General features: G+C 39.1%; 1 protein-coding gene across 7 annotated transcripts in view; it reads right to left on the bottom strand.

The window, feature by feature from the left end:
- Nucleotides 1–15818, bottom strand: part of BCAS1 (brain enriched myelin associated protein 1) — a 91729-nt gene that overhangs the window by 34361 nt on the left and 41550 nt on the right. For 6 of the 7 annotated variants that reach the window (XM_054045713.1, XM_054045708.1, XM_054045711.1 and 3 more), the window contains exons 5-9: nt 15530–15673; nt 14685–14729; nt 7350–7490; nt 3148–3183; nt 2589–2804 (exon numbers count right to left, since the gene is read on the bottom strand). In XM_054045713.1, the coding sequence (XP_053901688.1) occupies nt 2589–2804; nt 3148–3183; nt 7350–7490; nt 14685–14729; nt 15530–15673 (582 nt within the window). The remainder of the gene's footprint in view (nt 1–2588; nt 2805–3147; nt 3184–7349; nt 7491–14684; nt 14730–15529; nt 15674–15818) is intronic. The other variant, XM_054045709.1, reaches the window with a different exon arrangement.

Below are 15818 nucleotides of genomic sequence, written 5' to 3'. Positions count from 1 at the left end.
ATTATTTCAACCATTAAAGCCAAGCCAGGAATTTTATTATGAAGTAATTACAATATGTCTTGTTTCCTACCGAGAAAACAAAACATTTAAAAATAACACCTGTTCAGCTAACAATGCAAATATTTTTCAACTTGTCTGAGAAAAGTCAAGAGACTTCTAAAGCTAGACAAACACTGGTTTGGATTAAATAAAAAGCAAGACAGGAATTTCAGACAAAATTCAAAACAGAATTTTTCTGAGCTTTGTAAAAGTTGGGCAATTTCCCCAATTTCTCTTATTTTTCATTGTCCCTTTATTTGGCTCCAGTGAGCTCATGATATTTCTATCCCATCTGGAAGCAGGAAAGACTAGAAATCTCACAACAAATCTTGTTCTCATAAGACTTCCAGCCAAAGTTTGCAGAATCAGGAAGTTTGGAGAGTTCAAAATTAGGCAGAGATGGACCCATGCAGCAAAATTTGGGTCCAGGTTTCAAAGACCTCAAAAGTTCACGGGTCTTTAGAGTCAGGCATTTGGTGAAGGCCCATCTATACTCAGAAAGTTGTGATAGTCACCCATATCTGCTGCAGCCTATGTTAGGTCTGCACAGAGATATGCAGAGCTCTCTCTAGTCCCTGTCCACTATCGGGGCAAATTTCTACTCTGATCACCCAACACCATTTGGATGGTGAGGAACATAATAAGTGGAGTGGGGATGGAGCCAGAGCACTGGTGAGACTCTTGTCTTGCAGTGATAGTATTTATTTTTGTTCCAAATTTTGAGGGCTACAAGGAACATTAGTTAGGATAGTCAAGCCCTTTTTGCGGGCTCAAAGATGGCCCACATGCCAGGAAGGTGTCTTTATACCTTTTCAGTCTCCCTTCAGATTGACAGAGGTTAAAAAAAATGAAGAAACAAATGGAGGGAGTTGTCTAGGCCTGACATATTTGGGCGGGATTGTGGTGTGTGAGGGCAGCTGATATTCACACTGGATGGAACTCACCACCGTGCAGAAGGTCTCTGCACTACTTGAGTCCAATAGAAGCCCTCAGGAGACGTCTTTAGTGGGACTCTCCTAGTGCAGAGGCTTTGTGTTGGCCCTCAGTAGAGGGCAGAATCTCATTTATTAGTCCTAATGGGATTTTGGCCGATAAATCTTCAATGAGAGTTAATGTTCAGGGACAGATCTCCATTTCCCTTCTTTCCTCTTACACAGTAGACTAGGTTACTTATTTATTAAAAACTGACAACTTGGACTAAGTGAATTTCTGGTACACTCCCATTGACATCAATGGATTTACAACAATGTTATAAATGTCTATCAGGGATGGTCTAGACAGTATTTGGTCCTGCCATGCGGGCAGGGGACTGGACTCAATGACCTCTTGAGGTCCCTTCCAGTCCTAGAATCTATGAATCTATGAACATAATGGATTTGTCCCTTTGTTTTCAGCTGTTTCTCTTCTTATCCCATCTTGAGGCTCAGTTGAGCCAGACATATTCAGAAAGTGGATATGGTTTCCGTAACAATATGAAAGCTCTCAGATATCTCTTTCCCCACTTTACAGGCTTCCTTTCATTACAAATACCTGATTCAGCCAACGCCACAGCAAAATAATAAACCCGGACAACTGCTTTAAACTGTCTTGGATGTGAAACGAAACAAGCAAATCATGCTTGCTTCATCTGTGAACTAGTAAGCACCATAAATATTCAGTGTCAGTGGCATACACAAATTATGTCTCCAATTCCTCTGTCCATTACAGAAATTATAGACAAAGAAGCTCATGGGCTTCATTTAATCAGTATCTATTTATTTGGAAGCATTTCATTGTTGGCATCTAAATCTGAATAGTGGCCCAGGAGGGCAGTTACTCACAATACAATGAATCAGTATAGTTTAGTGCAGTTCCTCTGGTAAATAAAATTAGAAGGGCCCAGCTTTTTGTATATGTACCACAAAGAAACCTAGAAACTGCAGCTTCATTTTCATAATTCCTGCTAGTTTCTATCAAATACACTGTTTTAACTAAGGGCTGCCAAGCAGTCAATCTGAACCCACAAACCTATAAGCAAGTTCATTCTTGTTTGAAACCCAGCAGAAGAAACAGACCCAGAGAGGGACAGATTTTCAGACCGTTAAATAAATCAAGCGACTCCTATAAAAAGAAATAGATTTCTATGGAAATTACTCTAAAAACCTATAGAATTTATTAAAGAATAATATAATCTCTAAAGGATTTTTAAACCAATCTATATCATTTAATAGAGATTTATATCACCTATCATAGGGTTAGTTCAAAAATTCTATAGAAAGTGATGACTCTTTATTAAATCATATAGGACTTTTCCAGAAGAGTCATAACTACACACTAGTAAAGTAAAGACATGTGCAAATAACCATCAATAGCCATTTGCACAGGCAACTGCACAAAGCACATGCACAATGGTGGTAACTGCACAGACATTCACACTTACCTACCTTGTTTAAAAATGTGACTCTGCTTGACTTCTTGGCTTAGGTTCCTTCATCAGGAATCCAGTTATATCATCTCCCAAAACTGGGGAGGTGGGGAGTAGAGGAAACAATTCTGAAATCTAGACATACCTTTTTCCAGAAGAGTTTGCTCAATGGTGTGGAAGGAGGTGCAGATCTCTCCTTAGTCATATCTTTGGGGGCTTCGGTAGTTGCTGCTGTTGCCTGCTGCTGAGTTGCAGGTTCAGAGGCTTTTGCATTCTGCTTTGTGGTCTGTGATTCTTGAGAGGGAGGGGTATTTTTTTCAGATTTTACATTGACAGAGGTGACAGGCTGTTGTTCAGCACCCTAGAGACATACACAACAATCGTTACAGCATCATTAACACTTTGTAAAGGAAAACGGACTCAAAACACACTCAAGCATCGCTCATGACAAGAGCTATGACCCAATAAACCATGATTACCCAAGAAATATAACACAGTACAACACAACTTGTACAGCATCAGTCATACAAATTGCATTGCCATACACTTCAGAGTTAAGTAATGCAGTGAACTCATGGCAAGGAAGATGTAAATGAAGTAGAAATCCATCCACTGCAAAGTCTGTTAACTGTTACATTCATACATTGTGTCAGACTGGATGTGGCAGTGACATTAGTTAAAAAATGACGGCATCATCTACTCACTTGGGCATTAGTTGTCTGCTGGGCCTCTTTTGTGGACTAAAGGAAAACAAAACACAAAGGCAAGTTTGTTTTGAACAATACCATTCTTCACAGTTACACAGTTTAGGAATTGGTTGCATCTCTAATCGTTTTCTTTTCAGTGAATATTTGTGTGTATGAAAGTCCAGACTCCGGCTGCCATGTAAATTGAATTGGACTGCCCTGATTCTCCCTACCCTTTTTAAGAAACAAGGCAGCTGTTGTTTGAGCAGCTCCAGCAATAAACCTTTTGCTTGACCTACAGGAATTGCCCTTTAATAGAGAATGATACACACTACATCAGCTCTACCTTACTGGAGTAGAGCTGGCTACTAAAAGGTGTTGGGCTTTCATACTTAATTTATGGAAATCACCAAGCTCAAACGCATCCACTAGTACACCAGTCACCTTTATTTGGTGCATTTTGTGTCCTTTTCCCACCCAATTATTTATATCTTTAGAAACACTGAAGTTTCATGTCAGGTGCTTTGTGGCCAGTTCTGGTGCATTTATTTTCACAGACTTGTAATTTCAAGAAAAAAAAATCTCCAACTCATTTCCTTATATAAGTCATAACAAATTAAAAAAAAAGTAGACGTAGCTTTTCAAAGGCACTCATTTGTGTGTGTGCACCTGCATATGCGTGTATGCACATACAACCCTCAATGCATGTGTACAAACCCTGGTTTATGTTTATAGATGGGGACTGTTTGCAAAATGGTGTCTTTGAAAATCTGGGTCTTAATTTCTGGGATAAGAAATGTTGAGTGATAAATGCTATACTGCGGCCTATGTTTTGTAGCAAAATGCAGATAAGATATTGCAAATAGTGCTGCAATAATTGCTTAATCAGGCCTTTAAATGTAGCTGGATCTGATTATACTAGGCGCGGCTGATGTAGGGAATTGTGTAGGATGGATTTGGGGCTATATAGGGCCGTGTAATGTTTGTTTTTAATTTCTGTTTTGAGGCCTGGTTAATATTTGAGCTATGCCCATTACAAATGACAGTGCAAGTAGATTTTTGTTGTTGTTATGATTGGTTGAGCATCAGGTCTTATTGCAGAGTTTTGCAAAGCACTGTATGCCCTAATTCAGTACTGAAGGTAAATGTTCTGTACTCTTGAGACCTTTAGGGAGTAACATTTACTCAAGTTCAGAAGGTCTGCACACACCTTTAAAGCACCTGTGTTTTGTGGTAAGGCTATGCAGGGGGAGAGGGAGACGGCAAAGAGAGAATGGTCACACAGTGGGGCATCTCTGCACTTTAAAGGCCATGGAGTGTGCCTGGAATATATCATCTCTGAATATGATCAACAGACAGAGCAGACCACTGGGGCAGCCCAGGGAAGAATCCATGAGGTTCACACTTATGTGGATCCAGGGGCTAGGAATTTCCAGTCTATAAACCGGTGTTGTGGCTACAGAGAGGCGGCACTGGTGGTTGGAGGTTGATTCCATTGCCTCCACCCCTCCTCCCTACAGAGTTCCCTACCAGGGCCAATTTATAATTTTATGTAAAAAATCAGGTAAAACTCAATGGTCTTGGCTGGGATTTGCTTTTCAATTTGGGAGTTTGTTCACATGAAAAGTGTGATCTTTGGGGTTATTGCGACACTGGTAGCCTTGCAGCATGCAGTTTATGCAACCAGATCCAAACTTCAGTGAACCAGTTATCATGACCCTTGAGCTGCTCAATCAAAATGTTAGGGAAGCTTATATTAGGAAATTCTGGATTCTGTAAAAGGAAGAGAAGCAATAAACTAGAATATAGGCAAATACTCTTCCTGCTGCTCTAATTCTAGGCACCCTGCCATGCTGTTGAGAGATTTCTTGAAAGAACAGTGTGAGTGTTCTGCTGGAGACATGAACTTCCCCTTTTGTGGTTAGCTTCAATGGTCCAGAGTAATTTAAAGAACTCCAGGGTGAATGCCAGAAGCTGACTTCAACTGTAGCACCTGAAAGTTAATTAATTATTTCTCGCCACCCCAGATGGAATTTCATAAATCAATAAAGTTATATTTAAGCATAAAGCGATATACACTCAGGATCTGGATTTAGTGATGCACAGGGATTCAGCTGGGGGAATCCCATCAAAGCTAACAAAATCCCAGGGTACCAGGCTTAACATGTTTCCAGTTACTGCTCACAAGCAACATTTGAAACTTGTTTTTAAATATGCTTATTTTGACTAGAAATTAGTATTTTATAGAAGTGACAGCACTGAAAAACAATGGATTTTTAAAAAAATCTCAACCATTGCTATCCTCTTTCAATTAGGATGGATACTTCAGGATTATTACTGAAGCTAGCAAGAATATTAAATACAAAAAACTCCAAGTGTTCTCAAAATGCAGTGTTCACAGTTACATTTTATTAAACCAATTAGCCATCATTTTAAATACATTAGTTCTTTATCTAATTGCCTAAGAAGATGTGTCATGTTTAAATTACAGTTTGTCATGTCATAGGACCAGAAATTAAGACATGAGGCACTCCATTGTAAAGTTACTAATGTCAGTAATTTCAGATTTTGAAGCAAATCAACACAAAGGACTGACATTCCTGTGGTGGCACAAAAGGTAGTGTCCTGATTTGAGACCTCTGCCACAACTAACGGGGTAGTGTTTTAGCCTCAACTTTGAACTTTCTACCTTTTTCATTGGCGAGTGTCAATTTGTAGTCCCAATATTATTTACACTTGTTTTATAGTGTGGTAATTTCTTATATATTTAAACACAAAACACTCACACACTTTGAAAAACATAATAAAAAAATCCCCACAGAAGGAGGAGTGAGATTCAACATAAAAAGTATGCATTTATAAATACCTTTTAAAAACATATTAGCTAGTCATGTTTGACACTAGTGGGAGGTCTAGGGGGTAGACTGTGACCAGCTAATTTATTTTAAATGCATTAAATACTCTACACTATTTAAAAATGTGTTAGTTAGAACATGTTAGATGTCATGTTTTCAAAACATGACCTATTTTCCTAGTCTAGACAGTGCCCAATAGTTTTAACTGCAGTGGAAAGACTGTCATCCCTTCCATGAGAATTAATGAACATTTCCAGTCTAGAAAAAAATGAAGGAACATGGAACTTTTAGTGAACAGTGGAGAATAAAATGTTCTTTTTAGTTTTGAAGGGCTTCCTCCCCACCTCTAACCCTAACATAGCTACTTATTATAAAAACCCCCTACTCCCAAAACATTCCAAGTGGGTGTCTGAGTGGAATTTTTGCATGCAATTAATATTATTTTCCTCCCCTCAACTAAAGAGTCTCTGATTCTACATTCTTTGGGATATAATGCTACAGTTCTTTGCCTCCCAACCACAGTGCATCACAACATAAATCTTGATCATCCTTGTTAAGACAAAAACTTTGATTAAGATCTAACATACTGAATACTAGGACTGGGTTGAAAATTCTCTGTCAACACTCCTTTTTCCTATGGAAAACTGGATTTTCAGCTACATGAATTTTTTTAATGGAAAGTGTCTGCTTTCCTCAAGGTTTCATTAGGAAAAACAAAAAAGATTTTCAACCAAAAACAAAATTCAGTTTTCAGCCAAAAATGTTTCAGTTTTACAATAAAAATTCAAGCATTTCAGAGGAAAAATATCCCATTTTCCAACCAGCTCTACTGAATGCATGTTTGGGTTTATAGGCCCCAGTTCAGCAAGGTATTTATGCACATGCCTTATTTAAGCATGTGAATAGACCAATTAAGTCAATGGGATTTTTTTCATTGTCTTCAGTGGAAGTTGGATTGGGCCCTTAGAGATAGCATCCCATTGAAGGAGATCTTTTTTTTCAGAATTCATTGTTTGTCAGTGCCAATCTTCTATGTATTCTGGTTATGGTCATTGTAAGTTTAGTTAGTGTTAATGACTTATTACAATAATAAAAGAACATAGGTTTTAGCGGATTAGAGGGATTCTTTCAGAATCCTGAATTCACAGATGGTATATGAGGGAAGTTTTTCCATGTTGCAAAACACTTTTTTCCTATAGGTTTTAGGTATATGCTCATGTAATTATTTTTCAAATGATTTAAGGGTTGACCAGAGTCCGATCTCAGTTGCACCATATTAAATCCAATCATTTTAATACTTCACCCTGCGAGAAGAGCCATCTGTTACTGCTCAGGGTTCCACTTTTGCTAGAATCATATACAGACCTTATGCCTAAAGAGTTTGCTAAATGTTTTGTGTCCTAATCTGGGACTCTCTGACTTCTTTTTCTTGGCTCCTTTAGCTTGGGATTCTGCTGCTGTCTTCTGAGCAGGATGCCCACCATGGCCCTTTTCCACTTTGGATTCCTTTTGTGCAACAGCATTCATAGTCTATTACATACTCCATTTCCTTTAATGCATTATTAATTATACATAATTAAGTATTAATTAATACATAATAAAACACTTACATGTGGTGTATTAAAGCCAAACATTTCATTTCATCCACCTGGACAATAACATGCCAAAAGAATGTTATATTTTTTGTTTAAGAGTTATCTCTCAGTTCCCATGGACTTTGTTTTAGGTGAACAGTAGCAAAATTTGACAGTCATCACTTGGCAAACCTCCTCTTTCTGTTATTTCAGTGGAATTCAGGTGATTTGAATAGAGTTACAAATCAGAGACGAATTTGTATGTGAGTGTTTAATCTGAGTCCAGTGGGCCAAAGTCGGAATTAATTTAAACCAATTAAATCCAAGATTAATTTCACTCCAGATTAAACTAGTATAAATGAGATCCAAATTTGGCCCCAAATTCATCATTATGTTAAGGCCGCAATTCTACAAAGATTAAAGCATTTACTTAATTTTGAGCACATGAATAGTCCCTTTGAGTTCAGATGGATTATTCATGTGCTTAAAATTAAGTGGGTGTGTAAATCTTTGCAGGGTCAGGGTTTATCTTTATTATTTAGGATTTTTCTAATGATGTACTGCTGGTTATATAAAAAGGGTTTCTGAATAATATGTATAAATAATAAAGATGTATTAATCTTGCATTAATGCATTAATCTAAAATGCATGTGCAAAACATTCTGAGATATATGGAAATGTGTAAAACACTTATGCAAATGTCTACCAGCCATGTTGAAAAAAAATCAGAGAAATATTAGGAAGTGGGCAGGTACTAACGTTCTTAAATCAGGAAGTAAATGTTTTAAAGTCACCCCATTGTATATTCCCTTAAGACAGTGTTTCTCAAACTGGGGCCGCCATTTGTGTAGGGAAAGCCCCTGGCGGACCGGGCTGGTTTGTTTACCTGCCCTGTCTGCAGGTCCAGCCGATCGCGGCTCCCACTGGTCATGGTTTGCTGCTGCAGGCCAATGGGAGCTGCTGGAAGCCGCGGCCAGTACGTCCCTCAGCCTGCGCCGCTTCCAGCATCTCCCATTAGCCTGGAGCAGCGAACCACGGCCAGTGGGAGCCGCGATTGGCCGGACCTGCCAACGGGGCAGGTAAACAAACCGGCCCGGACCGCCAGGAGCTTTCCCTACACAAGTGGAGGCCCCAGTTTGAGAAACACTGCCTTAAGAGGACACTGCTTCTGGGAATGATCTTCCAATCTGAGCATGAATCAGGAGTATCCTACTCTGATACCAGAGCTAGAAGTATGGCTTCAAACAGCTGGAATTTCCAGAGCAAAACCACTTACATTGACTGTCTGAGGAAGGCTGGTCTGTTAAAATAGCTAACCTGTCTAGGAATCTCTGAAAACCTCTTGAGTGGAGCTGCATGAAAGTTTTCAGTTGGAATTCTTAGATGAAAAAATGGCTTTTTTCAAAGCTGAAAACTTTCTTCAGTATTTTGGACGTTGTTGAAATTTTCCAATTTTTAAAAAGGAAAACAAACCAACCCAAAATTTGTGATTTATTTCCAAGTTTTTAATCCCCTCACCCCAATCTTTCTAAGTGGCAAAATAGTAAGAGGTGATAGGGGAAGGGGAGAGGAAGAGAAAGAATGTGAGGGGGGGAGGAGAGGGAATCCTCTCAGTTTTTCAGGTTTAATTATTGAATTTATTAATTAAAAATAGAGAATACCATGTTTTTGCAAACCATACATACAACTTTTTGGCCAATTCTCTTCCTGAACCAAACTAACCTCATTAATGTAATAACATTAATGCCAATACTCTATAGAGTTCACAGGTAACACCAGTTAAGATTCCTCCTTTATCCACCTCTTAGAAAAATTCAGCCTTTTTATAAATGTATGAAAGTAAAGTGGTGTTCAATAAAAACATGCAGTGTATTATACATGCTCTTTAAGATTATAGATTATAAAGCCAGAAGGGACCATTGTGATAATCTCATTTTAGGTGGGATGGTAGAATGTTTTGTTTTATTTTATTTACATTTTATTTTTTTTATTGAATATATTTAATTAAATATATTTATTTAAATCTAAGTTTGTTTTATTTGCTATTTGCAAATGTCTTGGGCTTAATTCTGATCTCTTATCCCACTGTAACTCCATTTATCGCAAACAAGGTACTCCTGATTTATAAATTAATTAAAAATCAGGCCTAATACATTCAAAAATATGAATATGCCAGATTAGACCAATCAAATCCAAAATGTAAACTACCAGCTGATCACAGGCTTTTGAACGCTTTGACCAATCAGAGTTGACTGACTTATAGAAACCACAAGAACACTGAGTGGTCCAGGTCCCAAAGCAATAAATATTGTTTGGTCTACAGTGCCATCAATTAAATTAAAGACATTATTGTTCACTGGATCATGCAGGATAATATGAAATATTTTGTAGGAAGCTCTGAAGCCGACATAGAACTAGATGTCATCCTGACATCTAGATCTTCCCTTGACATGCAGTTGCCCCTAACTCTGTTGCATCCTATCTCTTGGATCTTTTATTATATGATAGTTGAGTTTGCTATTAAATTCTTCTTACCCTCTTCTGTCCTGCAGTGCTCTTGATATTCCCATCACTCTACTAAAGGGTTGAACATAGTGGGACAAGTTCAGGAGTACTGTGAAGGGTTGAATAGGGTTGAATAGATCATTCAGTTGAGGGCAGATTTGTTCCAGTCAAGTAGATAACTTTGGCCAATAACAAATTGTAAAAAAACAGCAAATCCTATGACAGTGTGATTCAATTCAACAGAAGAGGAAGGTGAGCAGGAACAGTCAACATGGATTCACCAAGGGCAAGTCATGCCTGACCAACCTGATTGCCTTCTATGATGAGATAACTGGTTCTGTGGATATGGGGAAAGCGATGGACCTGATATACCTTGACTTTAGCAAAGCTTCTGATATGGTCTCCCACAATATTCTTGCCAGCAAGTTAAAAAAGTATGGATTGGATGAATGGACTATAAGGTGGATAGAAAACTGACTAGATCTTCAGGCTCAGTGGGTAGTGATCAATGGCTCTATGTCTAGTTGGCAGCCAGTATCAACCGGAGTGCCTCAAGGGTCAGTCCTGGGGCCGGTTTTGTTTAACATCTTCATTAATGATCTGGATGATGGGATGGATTGCAGCCTCAGCAAGTTTGCAGATGACACTAAGATGAGGGGAGAGGTAGATACATTGGAGGGTAGGGTTAGGGTCCAGAGTGACCTAGACAAATTGGAGGATTGGGCCAAAAGAAATCTGATGAGGCTCAACAAGGACAGGTGCAGCATCTTGCACTTAGGATGGAAGAATCCCAGGCACTGCTATAGGCTGGGGACCGACTGGCTAAGCGGTAATTCTGCAGAAAAGGACCTGGGGATTACAATGGATGAGAAGCTGGATATGAGTCAACAGTGTACCCTTGTTGCCAAGAAGGCTAATGGCATATTGGGCTGCATTAGTAGGAGCACTGCCAGCAGATCGAGGGAAGTGATTATTCCTCTCTATTCAGCACTGGTGAGGCCACATCTGGAGTATTGCGTCCAGTTTTGTGCCCCCCACTACAGAAAGGATGTGGACAAATTGGAGAGAGTCCAGCAGAGGGCAACAAAAATGATTGGGGGCTGGGACACATGACTAATGAGAAGAGGTTGAGGGAACTGGGATTATTTAGTCTGCAGCAGAGAACGGTGAGGGGGGATTTGATAGCAGCCTTCAACTACCTGAAAGGGGGTTCCGAAGAGGATGGAGATATGCTGTTCTCAGTGATGGCAGATGACAGAACAAGAAGTGATGGTCTCAAGTTGCAGAGGGGGAGGTCTAACTTGGATATTAGGAAACACTATTTCACCAGGAGGGTGGTGAAGCACTGGAATGGGTTACCTAGGGAGGTGGTGGAATCTCCATTCTTAGAGATTTTTAAGGCCCGGCTTGACAAAGCCCTGGCTTGGGATGATTTAGTTGGGGTTGGTCCTGCTTTGAGCAGAGGGTTGGACTAGATGACTTCCTGAGGTCTCTTCCAACTCCAATCTTCTATGATTCAAGTTACTTTGTCATCACTGTGCTGTACACAGCTTGTGTCACTAAGACTTTTGGGGGCATATCTCATGGTTCTTGTGCTGCAGTAAGAAGAAATGCTCTATGATTCCTTCCCAGTGAATTGTGGGAGAATCTGTTTGTCCTGGGGGGAATTGTGGGAAGACCCTGGAGGACTATCAGAACTCAAATGCATCCTCACTGCAAAGTGGGTGGATTACCAGTTTGAGATGAAGTGGAACCCGGACTCTAACCCTTAAGCACCAGCTGTGCCAGCTAGCTTGGGTTGAAAGCACAACCGAAGTTGGGTGAAGACACGAGTGGAGTTAGGGGCAACATGCAGGTAAGAGTATGGGCTAACTCTGCAATGAAGACACATACTTAGAGAGAACTTATTCTGTGGACAAAGTGGTTGCACTATAAAAACCGTTCCCTGTTGTATTCATGAAGAAAAGCCTGCTTCTGCTTCCACTGAAGTTGATGGTAAAACTCCCATTGAATTAACTAAGGGGAGGACCAAGTCCTAACTGGAATTAGGGTCAAATTTTAGTACTCCTGTTTGCTGACAGGGTTTTTAATATGGTGAAAGTGGCAAAATTCCTGGTTTGAGCAAAATCATTGATTATGAATTCATCTCTATCAGAAATTCATTATTTGTTCCTCGCTCTTTTCCTACCAAACTGATTTTGAAATGGGAGGGGAAGGGGGAATAAAATTTAGTGCAAAACAAAACAAACACACAAAATGTTATCTTCTTTTTATTTTAGTTTTTTCTTGAATTGAGTGAAAATATGATTTCTCACTAGGAGTGAGGATTTATTTGTCTTGCCCATCTAAATGCTTAATCGTGGTGTTAATTCTGGAAAAAAGATTATTGGAAGTAAAAATGTGTTCTTTGTAGAAAGCACTCCCAGCAATCTCTGTATATTGTGCACAAAGGCTGATTTGCATATCCTGCTGGAGGCACCCGGACGTGTTTACTTTTACAGGTGTGCCAGCAAACCAAACCCAAACAGCATATTTGTTTCCAAACTTCAGTGTGCCTATATCTACAGTCATATGCCGCAGAAATATCAGTCTGGTTTTCACAAAGTCAGGCATTCAACTGTCTATGTAGGCTGGGATTTTAAGAGGCTCCTGAGACAGCTAGATATCCAAATCTCATTGAAATTCATTTGGATTTGGGTGCCTTACTTCTGTTGGCTCCTATGAAAATTTCATCCCTGGTAGTTAGGGGCAGTTGACAGAGTTGCATGGACAAGTTAGGTAACTGTGTGCATGACCTATTACATGTCCAAACTATCAAAATTTGGCTGGTTGTTAAGAATTAAAGGGACATAAAGAATAGCAGGAAATTGGTATAAAAGAACTACATTAACGGTTATTTTTTATTACTGAATATACAGACGTCTGATGCTACTTTTGAAACTGTTTTATTCTCTTTATGCTATTTCTCTGAATGCACTTGATAAAATCTAATGAATAAAAATAATGTAGGAGGTTATTTAGTTATAGTCATATGAACTCATGACCAGGTTCACCGGGAATTCCTGTCTAATTCACACTGTCAACAGTTTTCCGGTAGGCTACTGTAACATTGCATTATTAAGCTACATTATATATTCAGATGGTCCAATTCTGCTGATGATGAAGACATTATGATTTTTGACACTGACTTCACAATGGGATCAAGAGCAGCCCTTCAAGGCATACTTGTTTCTATTAGAATGATTTGTGCTTTTAAAAACAGCCTCCAGAACATATGCAATTGTCCCAAACTTTGGACAATGCCAGGTTTCAGATATGCACAATAATAAGACTATTACCATAATAATGCTTCACAGAGCTACAATAATAACGATTCCTGGAGCTCACAGATTTGCTGGGCCAATTTTTGCTCTGTTACACCAGTGTAAATCCAGAATAACTTCAGCGGCAAGACTCTAGATGTAACAGCATGTATAAATTGGCACAACAGGCCATATCTTCAACTAGTATAAAGGCGTGCAACTCCAATAAAGTCTGTGCCTATGAAGGTTATGCTGATTTTCACGAGCTGCTAGGCGGTGGGAAGGAAATGTCACTGTAGGAGAGACTGCAGTCTGCACGCTGCATTACATTAGAAGAGTCTGGACATTCTTTCTACCCCATTTTAAAATCATCATGGAGAAACGGACTCTCACCTCCCCATGTCCTCAAATGCCTGAATAAATGAGAGAATTATACAGAGGTGGGGGGGGGCAGAATTTACCTCACAAATCAGGAGCAGGGTGCAGTTTTCATCTGCTTAGCAGGAATAGTACAGCCCCTCCAACTACAGCATGCGCCTAGTGTGGATGCTAGAGACACACAATGAAGGTGTCAGGTCTGGTCCCACTGAAATCACTGGAAGTCTTCCCACTGACTAAAATGGGAGTTAGATCAGACCCCTTGTGGGTTTGTTCCCACCAATGGCATCTGGTTTAGACCCCAGCTCCAGCAAGAGCAGAATGTGTTGTCATCTTCCTATAGACCTGTTCCACTGCTGGCCACACCCTATACAGAATAGCTACAGTTCTGCTGTGCTGAAGGACTTCTGTGACCCTCTGTACAAACAGGTGAGAATGTCTCCCTGTATGCAAGGCCTCAAGAAAAATATCTATATTCACATTTAAATAATAGGAAGTGAAAACTGGCAGCTTTGCACATCTGTATAAGCAAAATCATACAGAAATCCTGACCCGATAGTAGTTAATGGGAATTTTGCAATTGAACTCAGTGGGGCCAGAATTTCATCCAGAAACCCCAAACTCCTCTAGTTTGAGAATCTAAATAATTTCCAATATAACAATATTACTATTTCAGCTTCAAACATCTAACACGGGAAGTGAATTAAGTAGTACATTCAGCACAGTATTTGAAACTGAATGGAAAAAATAGACTAGTCTATGGTCATCTTTCTTCTTTTGTATTTTATTTCTGAAAGGTTATTGTTTGTTTCATTACAACAAACAGTAACCTCATGTACAGAGGAAGGGAAGGCACAGGAGAAGAAAGTATAGCATTGAAACCAATCTGAGCACACTGGAATGGTAATAACAGAGAGAAAAACATCAAGCAAACTGCCTACCTTGTCCTCAGAGTCACTTTTGGCTTCTGATTTGCTTGGTGAAACCTTAAATATTTGAGAAAACAAAATACTGTAATAGTGGATGAAATATGTCCAAATTCAGCTTCTTTTATTAGGAAGGATCTGAAATTTCATCAGTTAGAACCCAGCAGGCTTATCTATGCCAATAAGGGAAAGAATACACATGCAACCTACAAATATCAAACTCTATTTTGCTTTCCAAATGGGAAAGACTTATTGCATATTAATATGAGATGAATTAATTTCCTGAATGTAATTTTGAGACAGTGTCTGGAAAGATAAAAAATAAAAATAAAAAATACATTAGACAAACCTGCAGGTTCTATTATTCCCTAAAGGTGAACCCAATCATGACCAAATCATGGCATTTGCTGTCCTTTTGCACTGCTAATTTAGTATTTTCATTACCCAGCTTCCTCTCTCATTAACAACTATTATTCTTCCTTGTACTTAATGGTTTTCCTGTCTCTTCCTTGACTTACATTTGTGCTGCCAGTAACTGATGATTGTTTTGTTTGTATATTTAGACATTTTCAAAGCAAGTTTTAACTCACGGAAAATAATTTTAATAGAACTGAGTGACTTGGGTTCTAAAATAGTCTATAAGAGTAGAGGCCGTTTTCCTAATCAGTACCATTAAGTACTTTCTCTCCCTATCAATCTAAGCATTCTCTACGGCATCAGTTCAGTTTTACAACATTAATCTTTGGTACCCGAGATAATGAGCATATTAGACATTCATAGATGCATATAGATTGGAATTTAATAAGCAGTCTTTGTTCTTAGATGTTCCCTATATAGCAAAACTGTAGGCAAAGACTTACCAGCGTTTTAAAGAAACTCATGACAGAATTATTGTTGTCTGTTGTGGCAAATGCCTTGGGGTTCTCTTGTTTTACTGCCGCCTCGTCAGTATTGACACCTGCTGAGCCTTGCTGCACGGCTTTTTGGTTGCAATCATCTATGTCCTAAAAAAGGAGCACAGTTTCTTCAGACCCAGCTTGTTTAATTTCCAGTGGAATGTAAAAGTAACACTTGTGATTTGCATCCTGTTGCTCTCAAGAGTCACAACCCCAATTCCAGCCATACTTATCCAGCCTACATATTCAGAAC

Source organism: Malaclemys terrapin, chromosome 12, assembly GCF_027887155.1.
Source record: "Malaclemys terrapin pileata isolate rMalTer1 chromosome 12, rMalTer1.hap1, whole genome shotgun sequence".
NCBI lineage: Eukaryota > Metazoa > Chordata > Testudines > Emydidae > Malaclemys > Malaclemys terrapin.
The sequence above is the reverse complement of the archived record's forward strand: the minus strand, read 5'-3'. Positions and strand labels throughout refer to the sequence as shown.